Here is an 18096-nt window from a genome sequence, read left to right on the forward strand (position 1 = left end):
TATTTGGAGCCACATGAAGAATAAATTTATTTCATTTTTTAGGGGAAACTTTAATGCTGCTACTTGGTGCTGGATCATGAGAGACAGGAATTTTAAATTACAGAATGAAATGATTGCCCTGGAGTATACGTGTATATACGCAATAAATTTGTTTTAAAGAACAAATTTGAAAGCTACATGATTGTCACAATCCAAAATTTTAAACAGAAGCCTCTGATGGGTGTCAAGCCATACAAGTACTCATCAAACAATACAAAATAATGAAAATCCCAGTGGAAAGGAGTTGTGCACTTACAGTCATTATCATATTTTATCATGTCAAAAAAATAAGTTAATTTATTATTGTAAATAATTATTGTAATGTTCCAATTACCTCATGAAATGGCCAATTGCCCAGCTGTGTCACCACTTTCCAGTCTAGTCTGAAATGTATTGACCATTATTAATAAGCATTGCCATTAAATCATATTCAGGCATTCATCATCCTCACTGGATGAAGCCTGATGATCTTTGTGATACCCAGTTTTTTCATGTAGCACCATTAAGAAGTCTGAGTTATGGCAAACTATTTGAAAAACTATGACATTCCCATCAGGTTCCTTTGTTCTTTGTCTTTTGTAAGTCCGTATTAGCAAATGTTGGCACACTAACATTGTAACATAAACATGCTAAACCTCACCCATATCCACATTACTATTGTGTGCATGTTAGCATGTTTACAGTAGCATTTAGCTTAGATAAAGCCTTGCAGAGCTGTTAGCGTTTTTTAATTTAAATTTATTTAATTTTAAAAATACAGTACATTTGTTTACGAATAACATGCTTGCCTGGATTTAAAAAAAAAAATCTGTGATATCATATAAGTTTGACGAAATAGCCGAAGCATCTTCACATACTGTAAATCATATCTATGCTAAACACTCTGCCACACAGTGGTATTGTGTGAAAGAGAAATATTGGCAGGATAACTAAATTAAAGGCCCATACAGAAACATATTCAGTGGGATAGTTGGAAGAAGAATAAAAAGCACATGTATGTATGTCTGTTTGATTAGACCAAGTTGAAGAAAAGGACAGATAAATATTGTATAAATGAATTTATTGTGTAATGTGAGCAATCAAATTAATTAAGGGGTCCACAGCTGTTGGAAGCGAATAAGGCCATGAATTTTTCAGTGCTACCACTTCTCCCTAAGATTTTACAATAAATATTTCTGGAGGTCTTGGATGAATTTTTTATGGCTGAGTGGGGAAGATGAAAGGCGAATCAGGGATCCAGGGGACGGGCGCTCTCTGCTGCTGACACACCACAGAGAGGTGTATCGGATCCAATCTTTATCAATGAAAACCAAGCAGCACTATTGCTTTAATTACCCTGCTTTGTCAAGCATTCCTCTATCAATAAAGAAAGGCTGGGACGTGTGGTCAACCAAAGGAGGAGGGGATGGGGTGGGGTTGAGCAGTGGGGGTTTAAATCATGAGTTCTGCTTGTTTTAATGCTCTCCCATTTAAAGACAGGAAATGATGTAACTGTAATCAAACAGACAAGTCTAGACCATCTTATCATCCCACCGCAATTGAAATGCAACTTTAGTTATTATTTTTTTGAATGATCATTTAAATCCCAACGCCACAGTGGTATCATAAGCAGCAGCACCACCTTTCATTCAAGGCTTTATCACGTATTTATCTATGATATCCTTGTAGAATACAAATTAATAAAATATCAAACCGCCACAGCCATAGTGTATGCCACCATGAAATTGTGGAAAACGCTACTGATTTGCATGTTATTGTCTAAGCATGAGTCATAGACTGAATGGAAGAATCAGAATTGTGTACAACTTGTATGTTTCCCCTGATTTGGTATTCAGGGAGTATCCTGAGGTAACTAATTCAGGAGAGACATCTGTTTGTTGGGCAATACACCAGCAATATTCCACCTGGAATCACATTCATAAACTGGCATCTCTTCCCTTGCACCAAGTACTAAAACAGAGTGGAGGTGCTGGTGGTGGAGGTTATATGTGTTTATGAACAAGATATGATGGTTTTAATGCTATTTTTGCCTGCTTTATAATAGCATATAAAGTTTTGAACACCTGTACATTAAGGCAGTGGAAATTCTTCTTAGCTGAGATACATGGAGATGCATGTATATATATCATTCCAGCTATTCTACAATTTTGCTCATTTAAAATCATTATGAGCTCATTTTGCTCCTAATGATTTTGGCTAGAACTGTGAAGTCTAATAAATAGAAATCTTAAACCTGCATTTATTGATATTTTTATGACCATTTGGAGAGAGAAAAAACAAACTGTATACCCTTTTACACATTATCACCTGATAATCCTGAAAAAGCTAATGTGTTAGTAAACTGTAGCTTATATACACATTTGTCAGATATCAGAAAGCAAAATCAAAATCAATTTTTTTTTTCCCATTTGGTGCAAGGTTGGTAAGAACAGTGAGAGTGAAGCAAAAGAGCTGTGGGTCACAAAATTGACCAAAGGCCACTAAACATGCATTAAACAGGGAACCACAGAGTGGGATGACACTGTAGCCACTATAACCCCTTATATCTGTTCAAGGTGGTAGCTTTGTGCCAGTTTCTACCCTGCTATTTAATACAAAAGGATACCAGCATTAATAGTCAATACTGACCCTTCAAAATACTGCCACTAGAGGTGGTATTTGTGCTGAGTCAAGTTCACCCCACCTCCTGTAAAAACAGAGCAAGGCTGAATGGGGAGTTTGGGACAGAAAGGATAACACTACTGTATGATTTTTTTTTTTTTTGTTTGTTTTGTTTTGTTTTAGGCAGTTTGCTGGTCTTTTTGAGTTCAGTGTAAATCAAAAAAAGCTGCCATAAAGAAAAGTGCAATACAACAGCAGTTGCCAGTTTGCCTCTGTATAAAAAGGGCTTATGAATGACCCCTATTAAATTACCCCTAATCATTTGAAACATTAGTAATCTGAAAATACTGATTATTGACCATACATTCACTCTAATTAGTCACAGCTATAATCTATGATCATACAACAAAGTGCATAACAGCAATGGATGCCAACGTGCATTCATTCATATTTTCTTTTTTTTTTCCTTGAAATTCAGTTAAAATTTGCTTTACATTTGCACGGAAAACCACCTATTGAGTATAATCCATGAGTTTTGCAGAATTGTCCAATTTGGTTTGGGAAGAATTTGACTCTCCTGCACTGAGCCATGACCTTAACCCTTTGGGATAAATAGAAACACCAGCTGTGAGCCAGGCCTTATTACCCAACATCAGTGTTGGACCTCACTAATGCTCTCATAGCTGAATGGGAGAAAATCCCTGTAGCCAGGCACTAAAGTCTTGTGGCAAGCCTGAGAGCAGAAGACTGAAGACTGTTGTAGCAATATATTAAAGCCCATGTTCTTAGCATCACTTATGGTTATAAAGTTTAGTTTTCCAAATATTTTCTGCCACATACTACATACTAGAGCACAATAGCAATACAGTTATTTTCCATTGTATTAATACTGTTTGACAATCTATTAATAGTAAAGGAAAGCAGAATTACTATTACAGACAACCACACTCAGCACTGAGGAGGACCGACTGTTTAAAGTCTGTTATATTCTCACTAATCAATGTGTTCACTTCAAAGCGATGGGAAATGTTTGCATCCAAAGTAGATTGATCAGTTCTAATACAAGTCATTAACATACAAGTTGTTAACAAGTGAGGCTTCTGTACTGTAGCTAGAGAGTCATCGATAAAGCCAATTTAAGACTTTTAATGTCTTAAAACCTTGAGTACATGCTCTTCCAATTTACAACAGGATCAACAACTGTTAAACTGTTTTCTTTCTTTTCTTTCTGTGTTTTTCTGTGTATCTCTGTCCTTCTTTCCTTCACTCCACCTAGTTTGAAGCCTGCATGATGGCACGAGGCCACTGGTATACTTTACTGATGATAAATTTATAAGCCAAACGGAGGGGAAAGTATTAAACAACCTTGTGAATAGCCGAGGTTTGCTTTAACCGAGTCTGCGTATCTTTTTCATCAACAAAAATAACTCTTCAAAGGCAGTAAAAGCATGCTTAGAAAGTAAAAGGCATTTTAGCAGACGAGGCCAGCAATGGGAGGGGTGAAAACAGAAACAATCCAGTGCCTGATAGCCACAACTCCCCTCCTCTCCACTCCTCCCTTCCCTCCCTACTATCCCCAACCCCTGGCCACACCACTACCAACGCAGCACATATCCTGCCCCTTAAAAAAGCTAAATCAAGGCTTTGAAAAACATACAGTCTCTTTAATAATTCAAGCATTGGTGGGTTTGAATAGCCTCTTTAACGTAGAAATATACAGTCTCCTGATATAAGATCAGTCCCTTAGGGGGCTCCCTCACCATCTTCTGCAGTGTGCCCTTTCCTAACTGCAGTATGGTCTGCTGCTTAAGATGCAACTACCTGCCTGATTATATTAAGTAGAAATATGGAATGTATACAGGACTGTACACGGTGTTTCAGCAGATTCATATATATATATATATATATATATATATATATATATATATATATATATATATATAAACAGAGAGAGAGAGAGAGAGAGAGAGAGACATTCAAAAAAAAAAGAAAAGCGCTCTGAACTTGTGAATCCACTCTGTGAATCCATGAATCAAGCGTAAAGTTTTGCAGTAAAGCAATTATTGCAGTTGACTAGCAGCTTTACAGAGGTTGTGGACTAACACAGGATTGTAAATATTTAACTATCTTTGCACCCAATGCACATTCATATTTCATCAGGTTTCTTGCAGTTTATTCTCAAAGCAAAGTGTTGGACTGCATAATTATTTCAGTTTAGCATTTTTTCCAACCTATTACTTCCATAAATACAGGAATTTGAGTTATAGCTCCTCAGAGGGCTAATTTAAGAAAAGCATGCATTAATTAATACAACCTAGATGGAAAGGAAGAAATCCCTAAGTAAGTAAGCTGTTGGCAGATATCAAGGATGATTTTCGTCTTCAAAGGAAATAGGGATGGATTGCAGAGGATGCAGTGGTTTAATCAATACTGTTGACTCTTGAGGTTGGCAGGTGTGGTTGGTGCATACAGTTACATCTCAGTAGAAGCATTTCCATCATTCAGGAAGAAAACCTCAGCGCAGCCAAGCTGGAGAACTACTCCTTTCCAAGGCCCTCGGTTGTCATTCGAAGTGTTTAATCATAGTTCATTTCCGATTTTGCCATAAAAAATGAGGCCCCCCTACCCCGAAATATTCATCCAGGCATTTCTTTCTCTTTATTTCAACCACTTCAGTGAACAGTGCAGTATGTGACCTTAAACCTTTTGTTGTATCCTTCCATTTGTGTGTATGTCCATTCTCACATCCAATGTGTGGAATAATGAAATAAATATTGAACTCTTAAATATTTTAGTGCATTCTAGGAGTAAAGTGGAAGTGTTTTTCTGACAGACCCCCCCCCCCCCCCCCCACTCCCCACCTTTCCTTTCTCTCTTCACAAATGCATTGTGTGCACTGGCCAGCCCAATCCATCACTCGGTGTCTGGCAGGAGAAAAGCACTTTCCCATGGTGGGTGTTTTTTAGTTCTGCCAGCGCTGCTGTTTCAGTGGGCACCCGTGAGACCTTGCTGATGGACACTCTGGTCATCACTGGCAGGGAGCTTTGGGACTCTCTTCAACCTCCCCACCCCAAGCCTGTTCCACTCACCTCGTGTTTTCACCAGCACCTTCCTTTGTCCCAGCAGTGTTGTGCACTCCTTTTTGACAATGATGACTACTGCGCCTGCTTGAATTCTTTCTTGCAAAGTGGCTTGGCCTTCAGAGACCAGTCACACTCCATTCGAGGGCTCGGGCCTCTCAGGGTGCTGGGAGACTTAAACTGACTGTTACAGCATGAAAACAGATATACTATAATACTGCTAATACAGCAGGAGGAGATAATGGTAGAAATCACAGTTTTCTGATTATAATTGTCATAGTTTTGGTCAATATTTGAGTCTAGTATAAGATTACACATCACCTTGTGGACGGATTCTCAGTGGTACAGCCAGGGAGACGTACATTGTATATTCCAGTTCAGCCCCACATTGCATCGTAACGAGGCAAAACACAGACGAAGAGGGTTTTGTGCATGTATGTGCCCAGAACAATTATGCAGAAATAAATCTATTCAAATTGAAGTATGCTCCAGATTTTCCTTCAACAAACTGAGATTTGATTTCCAAAATGCTCACTCGTCTCTTCTACACAAAGAAGCCAGCGGGGAGAGGGTGCATTCGCTTGAGAGAAGTGGGCTGGAAGGCAAATCTAGGTGATGCGTATGTTCTTAGAGTGCCCCTGGGTCTTCCATGGGTAGGTAGGATCTGACTAAAGAGATCTGTACAGCAAAAAAAAATCCTCCACTCTGCTTGAGCATGGGAAATTAAGCCCAGATAAAGATTCTCTCTTAAACATACTCCCTTCTCTCTTTTCATCCCTCTTTTTCCCCTCCCTCTACAGTGGCAGAAGAAATTACCCATTGTACCATCAGATAAACCCAAACAGCCCTCTCCATAAGACCTCCAGTTCCTTGTGCAGTCCCAGCTTGGCGTCCCCCGGGTGTTTGTTCAAAAGGAAAACTCTGCAGTGCCTCCGGGGGATGTTTAACTCATTGCAATGGCAAGTATTTAGAGAAAACTCAACAAGTTTGAGGCTGTCAAAGCTAGAATCCAACTGTCAGGCAGAATTATGTCTCTGAGGCATCTGATGTGAGGTAATGACCAGTTGCATCATTTTGACAAACCCACCATCGATGAGAACTAGGGCAGACAGCGATTACTTTTGCACAAGTGTTTCATTTGAATTTGAAACACTGCTGCTAAGTGCATTAAATGATGCTGATTAACTAAGATTATAGCTGCAGCAGGGATGTGATTTCTGTTTTGATACAGAGCACAAATTGAGGAAGAGCAAACAGTTTTTTGAGTGGCTGATGAATTATTGAAAGTCAGCAGAGGGTACATCAATAAAGTGGTAATGAAGCATATTTGTGTGAAATGTTTAATTCTAAACCTCAGTCACACTTCTAGCAGTCTATAACATCTGGCCTTAAGACGAAGCTTCTCTATGTCAGTTTGATTCTTATTAATGGCACCTGTTCATATAGGCTTCATATGCTGTATTTAAGAAATAAACACTTCAATAGCACTTTTGTGAACCACAGTACCAATAGCTACTTCACAATAATCATAACCAATAATAGCAATATAATAAATATTTTTTTCATTTCATAGAGCTACTTTGTCATGCCATGTACCACTTCATCCAAATTAAAATATGTTTATCCCAGCCCAAACCCCAATCCATAATTTTATTATAATAATTATGTTCAACATATATGTAGGCTTTGTAGGCTAGTCTAGTACTACCCCTAATCCTATAACCCTTACTGGCTATTGTTTTTTTTTTTTGTAGAATATTTCCTAACCTTAGGCCCACCAATGACTATAACATAACCTTACCCCAAACCCTAACAGTAATAATAATAATAATTAAACTGGTATTATTATTAATTCATGTAGGTGTTTCATAAAACTTACAGAGAGACAGAGATATAGTTAGATATATAGACAGAAATATGGATGGATATAGATATAGATATTTTTGATGTTACCGTTTACCCTGGCTAATACACAAAAATACACCAACCACTTTAGGTCCTCTGTGTTGATGTTTCAACGACAGTCTTTCCAAAACTGAGGCTTTGGTGCCCTCTATCTTAAATTCAAAGTAACAAAAAGAAACATTAGCAGCCAAATATGAACTGATCACTGTTTCTTGACAATTTTATTCCTTTCCAATCAAATATAGTCATTTCTCAGCACATACATGCCAAAAATCTTTAATGGACCTGGTCCTAACCCGTAAATTATTCTACCAGCAGAAGGCATACTGATATATAACCTGCTGTTGTTATTGTAAATGACACTGAATAATTCAATTTGAAAAATGTATAAATGCAAGGCACCACTTTGATTTTTTATTTACAGCAGTGTCTACAGGTCACTTTCATTGGAATAAAACTGTTCCTTTGTTCTGCCTTTTTCTAACACAGTTGTGGCATGTTGTGTCCACCTGGAGTACTGTTGACCTTCTGTGAGGCAGCTACCTAGTTAAAGAAGTCCATTTTCAAGGCTGTTCTTGCTCAAATCAAAACTCCATTATAGATTTTACCTCCAGGGGAACCTAGGGCTCACAAGGTCCTTGGCAATTTTACCTGAGGAAGAAGCTAAAAGGATTTGAATCTCCAAGGATGGATGAAGAGCGGGAGGGTGTGAGGACGAGAGAGAGGGTGGGATACGCACCCCAGGACCCAAGCCCCTAATCTTTCTCTGCCAAGCAGGGAGCAAAGCAGAGCAAAAATGGAGATTTAGAGATGGTTCAGTGGCAATGAACCCTGAGCATCAGGGCCTGCAGAAGTGGTGGAGGAGGCAGAGAAGCCTTGAAAAACAAGAGGTGGAAAGGAAGAGATGAGAGATTGTTGTCGAAGGATTACCAGGGGAGCTAGTTTTGGCTCCCAGAAACAGCTTCCAATACATTTAACATATATGAAAGAGAAAAACAGCTCTCTCCTCACACCATCCTTGACTATGTGTACTAACAAGACAGATGGAGGCCAAAGAATCAGACGAATCACATCAGGACATCTGTCACTTTATGGCAACAGCCTCCTTAATAAGTGACAAGGCTTCCTCACCCATGGGCACAGGATGGGGGAGGAATGGGTGTGGGGGGTTAGTGTCTCAGAGCAGTGGCTGTGTAAAGCAGCCATCAAAGTCATGTGGTGCCCCTTTTTATTAAAAAAAACAACTTGTCCCAATTACAGCCAATCACATGTGAACTCTGCCCATGATTATTATCCTGGGTACTAGACATCAAAGCTGCTTTATATGGATGCTGACACATGGCTGTGCAGTAATTAGTGGACTTCACTGAAGAGAGTTTCATCACCAAATGTTTTCAAATTACTGAATGTCTTAATTTGCAAGGAGGAGCGGGGGGGGGGTGGTTCACGTCGGGAGAGAATGATGCCCTACAGAAATAATTAAAGCATAATTACAGCTCATCAGCTGTGCAAGTGCTAGCAAAGTGCTGTCGCTGACGATCTGCCGCTTTCCTCAGGGCATCAGCAGAGTAACAGGCCACATACAGATCCAAAATTTACCACACAACTGCTCTTACACCAAATTAATGCGCATGTTCCACTACTAGAAATACCACCAAGAAAATAAATTAGCCAAAACTGTCACATCCAAATGAATTTCTCTTTCTGTCAAATTGGTTCTTACAGTATGAGTGCTTATTATCCTCGATAACCACATGCATTTGTTAAAAATATGTTGTCTGCCAAGGACAAACCAGACAGCACTCATCAAACCAGAGAGTCCAGGATGCACAGCAGGTCATTAAAGCAATAAGTGGTCTCCTCAGCTGATGTGTCAAACTGTATGCTCTGTAAAACTGAGTTGCACAGGAGCCAGTGAACCTTTTAACTTGACATCATGTTAGCTCTGTCCCCAGGTTGCAGTGTGGGTTGATTGGTTCTGTGATGACCACTTCATACAAATATGGCTGTCCTATAAGGAGAGAAGTGCATGCTAAGTGTTTGTGACGAGTGCGAAGGCCATTGTTTGATCCCAAGGAAGTAATGAAGGCTGGACTGTAGGCTGTGTTTTCTTTATCCACCGGATGGCAGACTTCTAACAAGTCCAGCGTCAGACTGGTTTAAAGTCATGTACCCTCTCTCTACTGTTCCTCTGGAGTTATCTTGACATGTTTACCCCCTTGGCCCTGAACCGAGGAGCCAAATGGTACAATCATCCCAATCAAGGCTGGTTTGATGATGAATGTTTTATATATAATAAAGAAAGCAACTCATCTTTTTATTTTTACAGATGTTACAAATGCATTTACTAGCTATTATTATTATGCACCCAAAACTTATAAAAGCAGATTACAACTAAATGATATTATGTTATCAAGCAAGTAGTCATTGTTTATATGTCAGTTATGGATTCTTATCTTTGCTGACAAAATTCACAAATGTCTTCATATCTACTTATATACATTACAATGTTATATAACCATTTAAAATATACTGATGTTAGTATACTGAATATACTGTTAAATTTACTACAGTGATTAATTTTCAAACAATTAATAGATTTAAAAAATATGTATTCTGATGTGTGTATATTTTATAAATATATAAAAAAAATATAAAATTAAAGACTTAATCAATTAATAGCATTTACTAACAATGACGTGTTGATAAGCTTAAAATAGTTTGCATCTATAACAATAAACATCCTACACTGCAAATGCTGTACAATAGCAACAAAAATGCGTTAAATTATGTAGTAATAATTTAACTCCACCAGAGGGCAACACTATCCAAGAAATGTGTTCAATTTTACATGAGGGTGATAACATCTGTTGATAAAGTCAAGTTTATCTTGTTCTAAAGCAATCAAAGTTAATTTTCAGTACTGAATGTTTACATATACCAGCAGTTTTGTAGTATGTACGAGACTACTAAACTGCAGACTACAAGACTGCAGCGTTTCAGTTGTGACCTCCCTCAACGGCAAATGAGAGATATTAGAAATTTGGTCTGGTCTATTAAATAGTTCCAATTTTGAATTTTGCCAGTCTATGACAAACCTCCACGTTATTACTGCCCTCCAACAAAAAAGATAAAAGAAAGGAAAACACTTCAGTGAATGTGCAGCGTACATGGTAATAGTCACACTGTTTTGCAACCCCAGTTAAAGGCTCTAAAAGAAGATGTAGGAATTTTTCTAGCTGTGATGTGACCCTTATAATAAATTAAATATGCTGAGCCACTGTGCCTGAGAAAATATCTTCTGTACACTGTTATTTAGAAGTGAATCAATAAAATAATATAGAAAAATCATTTAATAGGGTATTAAACATATGGGTATTTCAGGCTTTTATTACATTATATTTCAAAATATGTTTTAGGTGCAAAACCAGAATTGCAGTTTAATTTTACCTTCATTTATAGTTTTAATAATACAGGTAATAATAGTATCATAATAATTATTATTTTATTTGTATAGCACACTTTAAAACCAGGTTTACAAAGTGCTGTGTGGAGAGAACAATATCATAAATACATACAAACAACACACAAAGTATATTATATTGTTGGCAAAAATAAAGCATAATAAAACGTGTAAAAATAAATGGAAAATGATGTGAGTTGGATGAAATTTTTTTTAAATGGCATGTTTTCAGACATTGAAAGAAATCAAAACAAATTAGAACCTTCATCATGTTCCAATGTTCCCTGCCACATGTATTCAAATTGGAATGTATGAGGTTATGTTAGTAGTTTTTATTGTACCGTCTGCATATTATACCAGTGGTTTCCAAATGGTGGACTTGCGAACTAAACTCTATAAAGGACCAAAAATATGTTGACTGTAGTGGGCTTTCTGCTGCAGTTGTGGGGAGGGAAGTAGTTCCACATCAGGCTGAACACAAAAATGGCAGCATATATTGAACATAAATGTAGTAACAATGAAAAATAAAACACATGTATTGCAGTGAAGTACTAGGCTGAAAACCTAGTCTGAGAGCAACTTTTCTCCTTTTCATAATTATTAGTGCTGCTGCTGTTGTATAAGCCCTGTTCCATTTATAAAGCTTGTCCGCATGTTGTGCTGTAAAAATTGTTTTAGTGGCCTAAATAAGCCTGAGATAGCTATAACTGATATTGCAGTATTTTTAATGATTTTGTAAATAATGGTTTTAAACCCTGATTGCGGTCCCCATGCTGCACGGCTTCTTATTTTGAGTTGTCCCCATATCCTAAAAGAAAAAAAATCCTTGGTTTGAACCCACTCATTGGTCTGTGTGTGACCTGATGATAGCGGAAAAATCTGGACCCTGAGGCTAAACCAGTTGGGAACCATTGAACTACACAGTTTATGTAAAAAAATATCATTGTGGTCTACAGCATACATATCATTTTCAAAGGGTCTGTTTACCCAAATTACAGAGCAATACCCACTAAATAAATAAATGGAATTTTATGTGAGACATGAACAACTATGACAATTTTGACAGCATTATTGTAAACATTGTATTGTATTGTATAAACACTATCCACATTTTGTTTTAGAAAATTCATAGCTCTTAATATTAATCTGTTTCAGTAAGAGTTTTTCTTACTATCCAGGGTACTTTTTAAAATTTCTGTTAGTCACATAACTGCATACAGTTACACAGGAACATGTTTTTTTTAATTTGTGTAAATCAACCCTTTAAGGTCAGTCAAGTGTATCTAGTTAATCTGGAGAAAAACAAATTAAATCACAGAGATAAAAACAATAGGATTTTAAAATGATTCAAATTACTATATATCTACCATATATTTGTCCATATAAGTAAAAAAATATAAGCCGAGTGTTTTAACTGCTACTGTGAACTCACTCGTTAACTGAAAAAAATAAAAAATAAAAATATAGATATGACATGATCATTTCTAGAGGTCATCTAAAATTTCTCCAGTGGACCCAACCTAGTATGTGATGTGATATGTTTACCAGTATGTGTACCAGGACTGTACACATATGTTTAGACTAATGTTAGTAACTGCATAATTAATAAACACTAACATGAATTGCTATTGACATTTGATGACACAACTATCGGCCTTCACTTAGACATTTACACCCATTTGCAAAAGAAACACTGGATTCCTGGTTGATACTTTCTTTGACCTCCATGGGAAGCGAGTCGAAGAGGTGATCCTCCACAACCAAACAGCTCCTGCGGAGGAGGCAGCATTGACCAAGCTGAGCTGGCAGACGATCCAGACAGTTTCCCTTCAGTTCCAGGTGTGTAAGCTGCGTGAGTTGGCTGATTTTCTCTGGAATCGAGGAGATACTGTTGTGGCATAGACATAATGTCCTCAGTTTGGTGCACTTGAAAAGTTGCTTTGGGACTACCTCAATTTTGTTGCCTGTAATGGCAAAATGTTGCAGGTTCTGTAGAAAGCCGACCTCCAGTGGTATTACCGCTATTGAGTTATGGCTAACATCGAGATAACGCAGCTTGAGGAGGGTGAATAATGATGAGGGCAAGGACTCAAGCTTGTTGTGTGAGAGATAGAGCAACTCAAGGTTTTTGATGTGGCTAATTGACAATGGAATTGTGATGATTTTATTATGCCAAAGTTTGAGGCATGTTAGCCTCTTGAGATGTTGAAAGCTGATGACCTCCTCGATGCTACGAATATTGTTGGATTTTAGATCAAGCTCCTGAAGGTTGTTCAAACTGAAGATAGCATGGGGAATTCGTTCCAGCTCACAGTTATGAAGCTCCAGCTCAGCAAGATTAATCATTTTCTTCAAACTATTCAGCACTAAAAGCTTCGTGCCATCATTATGAATGACCAGCTTGATTAGATGTGGGGACAGATCTGTTATGTTTGTCGGTATCTTAGTGAGGTTGCTTTTCAGATGCAGAATCTTTAAGTGCCTGAGGTCTCGGAGAGACTCAAGGCCAATCATTTTATTGTTTTCAGAGTTCAGGTTACCAAACAAGTACAGTTCCCTTAAATTTTTTAACAAATATAACCAGCTAGGAATCTCAGCGACATCTGTGAATTTGACATGAAGGCACCTGAGATGATCGCGAAGAAAAATAAAAGCAGTCTGCTCCACTTTGGCCGGACAATGATAGAAGTGCAGCTCCTGGAGATTTATCATTTGTGAGATCTTAGCTGTTATCCTGGCCTCTGGGATTAACTCTAGTTTAAGGATTTCTAAATCTGTGAGATCGAACACAGCATCTGGTACTCCAGATAGCATAAAAAGATGAAGTTCCAGCTTTTCTTGCAAATTGCGTGTCACATGCTGCCGCAACTTCTCGAAGGTCCACTCGTGGTTCAGGCTGATTTCTCGAAGTTTGTTTTCACTCACCTCTGAGAGAAAAACCCCGAAACGCTTTGAGTACAGCTGATCATACTGATCGACCATGTGGAGGAGGAACGCAAAGTCATTTTTGACATCAGGGATGTCACTGAAGCTGCTCTCCTCTCTGACTTTTTCAAAGGAATACTCCTTAAGTGGTCTACGAAAAAGCCAGAAGAGTGTGTATATACAGATAATGCCATAAACACATACAATAGCAATATAACTCACAAGGAGCTTCTTTAACATGAAAGCCATGTTATGTGTACAGTGGAACTTTGAGTATCCAGTCAAATGCTTTATTTTTGGCTCACACACATGGTCAAAATCTATAGAGGCAACAAAGGTCATTGTGTAGCACAAGATCAAAATGAATTTGACTGTTTTGATGACTGTCTGAATGGCATACAGTCTGTAAATCAAGTCACTGTCTTCCACATGGGCACGGAATTTACGGACTTTTTCGAACAAAGCCTTAGCTTGCTCGCCATCTTTCTTGTCCAGTATGGTCATAGAGGGAACTTCGCTCACAAGCTTTTCAACAGAAAACGTGACTCCAGATTTAGTCAGTTCTGGGGCCGACTGGTTTGGACTGCCCTCCTCGCTGCTTGTGGACAGATGTTTTAGGAGGGAGGAGGCACCTGCCAATCTCTGCTTGTTCTCCTCCGAGTCCTCACAAGCTGTCTCAGACAGGGCTTTAGTAGTCCAAGGTGACTCAAAACATTTTCCAAGTATGGAAACAAAATGTTCTATTTTGGAACTTGTCTTTGGATATTTGAACCAGAAGTTGCTGCTGACCATTAAAACAATAGTGTGGATTAACGCAAGGTACGGGAAATATTTGGAATACCATGGAAGGGCAACATGGTAGCACATTTGGTTGACAAAAACATACTGCTGAAAATCCAGCTTGGTCCTGACACCTGTTGGCTGGTGCTGCCCAAAGGTAGTTGGCTGTGTGAAATGAAGTGCAGGTGTTATGCTATCAGGTGACCTTTTAGCCATCAGTGGAGCAGCTTGCTCCCCGATGGCACTTTCTTTGTTCCAGAAACCATCAGCTGACTCTGGTTGTTGGGGCCCAAAGAAGCCCCCAGGCCCCTCTGGAGTTTGCTCCAAAATGGGTAGACAAACAACTTGGTCTTTAGTTAATTGCATGGTTCCAGAAAATATAGCCAACATCAGCATGACAATACCAAGATAATCCATGAAGACATCCCACCATGGTTTCAGTATTCGATAAGTTGGCTGGATGTCATTCAGGGAAGCTACTTCTGTGAGGGTGAACATTCCTGCAACAGAGAATATGAACACACAATTCTTGATATTTTTTTTAATTCACTGACCATTGAGATAACTGCACACAATCCCCTAATGTCCATAAGGGACCCTATGAAATAAGTTTTGTTTATAAAACGGCCACTGTGCTGTGAAACACACCATTTGATGCAGGCAACTGTAAGTTGCCATCCTGCAAAACATACATTTTTCAAGTTGAATTTCCATTTGCGGAGGTCTTTCATTTTTTTATTCAACTAAAAAATATGTTTGTTTTTTAGCATGCAGCAACATATTTTCTCCAGAAAGTGAGGACACAACTTTTATCTTAGCTCCCAAACCATGATTAGACTGTTGTGGCAGTCGTAAAATGTCTCTTGTCCCCAGTAAAATGTCCCTGGTTAACATCAAGAAAATCGCCCTTGGATGTGTGACTAGCAAAAATGATCATAAAATCAAACCAGTTATGGCATGTTCCTTAACAAGTTGTGACCTTTCACTGTTTTTTTCAGTGTTGATGAACAACTGCAAAAATGTCATAATGCTACTTTTGTAAATGGCTGTAGCATGCTATGTGTTGACGAAAGATATGTTCAGGCATCTGACCAAACAAACAAAATATATGTCTGGCCATAATCCATTACTTACATTGTATAGTTTTCATTGATCCAGTTTAAGAGAAGACAGCAGGATCGTGTTCGTATATGGATTCTTCTTTGCATGAAAGAGCTTTAACTTGCATTTTTGGATGGCACAGTGAACTGCATTGTTGGAAGTATTCCTGAGTCCATGCAATGATGTCCATCACAAAATCATGTCTATTTTTAATGCAGTGCAGTCTGAGAGTGTGAAGATCACGGGCATCCACTATTGTATTTTGTTCTTGTCCCTTGCACAGAGATTTAGTTGATATTATGTGCTCTAGATGATGACATATTTAAAGTCTTTGCAATTTTACATTAAGGAACATAATTCTAAAATGATTTGACAATTTGTAGATGCAGCTTTTCATAGATTGGTGAACCACTGCACATCTTTACTTCTGACAGACTCTGACTCTCTAAGATGCTTCTTTTTATCATGTTAATGATCAGTTGCCAATTAACCTACTTCTTCCAGCTCTTCCTTGTTAGTACCACTTACATTTCCAGCCTTTTGTTGCCTCTGTCCCAACATGTTGCTGCCATCAATTTCAAAATGACCTTATTTTTTTCTTAAAATGGTACATTTTCTCAGTTTAAATTTCACTTTTGGAATTGGAGTTACCGACCATTTATAGTAAGATAGAATTTACTGGAATTTACTGCACTGTACTGCATTCTAAGGGTGTGTCTCTTTTCTGGTCACTTCCGGTGGGAATTATATTTCCTGACTACCTACCAGGGGGATCAGTGCACAGTTGATTCTGAGATACTGTGGATGGGAAAGAATACAGTGGCTGTGTCCTCCAATTTCAGGCAAGGCCATATTTTCCAGGCACATTAGCAGGAAGCTCAGAGAAGACAGCATTGACAGATTACTGGATATAGAGATGACCATCCTGAAGTGAGAGACAGTGTGAATCCCAGTTCCACTAATTGCATCCATCCTTCACTTGCGTCTTTTCCTTACATCTTACTCCCACCCACAGAAGTTTCAAGGAAAAGATGGAATAATTCAGACAAACCTACACTGTTACCGATCTCTGTTCAGTTTTGTTCATTATATTTTAGTCATCTGTGTCGTCTAGACAGGTGAATATCATAACAAAAGCCACTGCAGACTCCAGCTGTGCTTACATCATCAGAAACAGATGTCACCTGAGAAGATGGATTGGAAAAAAAGGATGTGTCATGTCTCTTAAAACATGTTTTCCCTGCTCCTCTGCCCTGGCATCTTTCTCTTGCATGTTATGTGGGCGGGACTAAGACGTGAAGGGAAGTGTGAGGTAAATGTGCAAGCAATTGGTGGAATTGGGATTCACCCCCTGAAATGTCAACTACAAGACTACACATCAAAGTGCTTTACGTATAGGACAGTAGCTATAAAAAGACATTAAATCATAAGAAATTGATTTCTCTGCCATAGCGGCTTAATTGTGCTGCGTGTGCATTGGAAGCATGAAGGTCACTATTTTCAGTGCGACTGCAGAGCAGGCTGAGACCGGCTCCAGCAGAAAGATGCATCCATGGTCAACCAGTCAAGAGGTGAACCTGATGTCCGTGAAGCCTTTAAACGCAGCACTAAAACATGGATTCCCTTAAAGAAAACCTGATGACATTAAATCACTATATTAACTGTCGCTTTATTTTTTATATTCTTCCCAATCTCCACAAATTTTCATTGAACTGCGTAGCCAGCAAACATTACTGGACCGGACCACTACCTTTATACTCTTGAACAGCCTGTAAACCCTGAATAACCTAGATAAAGATCAGCACTAAGAAGCGCACAGATACGCACCTTCAGGCGATTTGATCCAGTTATGTCGATGCCACCAGTACCGAGCTCTTCTTACATGCCATTTTTCACCTCGGAGATGAAGTCGGTCATCCTGCGTATCAGTTCAGCCAGTGGGCCTGCTGGCCGGGCAGTAAGCAGCTTAGCTGACTACCCCCGCTCCGCTTCAGATGGTCGGGTCCTCAGCCTCTGAGTGGCGGTACAGTCGGTGTTGCAGCAGCTGCCGGACGTATAGTCTGTCTGATGTTAATCACAGACGCTGATCCTCAGTGCGTGTCACAGTGATCATTAAGTTTAAATGTTACCTGTCGTTGCACTGGTGTTTTTTTTTTCCACAGCAGAGGTTGATATGACAAACAGCAGAAAGAGCACTGAAAA

General features: G+C 38.7%; 1 protein-coding gene across 1 annotated transcript; it reads right to left on the reverse strand.

Moving 5' to 3' along the window:
• Positions 1-11678: 11678 nt before the first annotated feature.
• On the reverse strand, positions 11679-18096 carry lrrc8db (leucine rich repeat containing 8 VRAC subunit Db). Its single transcript, XM_026305092.1, has 2 exons — positions 17722-18096; positions 11679-15293 (listed from the first exon to the last, which is right to left on the reverse strand). Exon 2 carries the CDS (start codon positions 15289-15291, stop codon positions 12736-12738), a length of 2556 nt encoding a protein of 851 aa, XP_026160877.1. The 5' UTR covers positions 15292-15293; positions 17722-18096; the 3' UTR covers positions 11679-12735.

The sequence above is a fragment of the Mastacembelus armatus genome, chromosome 4, assembly GCF_900324485.2.
Source record: "Mastacembelus armatus chromosome 4, fMasArm1.2, whole genome shotgun sequence".
Taxonomy (NCBI): domain Eukaryota; kingdom Metazoa; phylum Chordata; class Actinopteri; order Synbranchiformes; family Mastacembelidae; genus Mastacembelus; species Mastacembelus armatus.

Coding starts and splice junctions, on each gene's coding strand:
- lrrc8db (XM_026305092.1), bottom strand. CDS start 15,291: ATGTTCACCCTCACAGAAGTAGCTTCCCTGAATGACATCCAGCCAACT.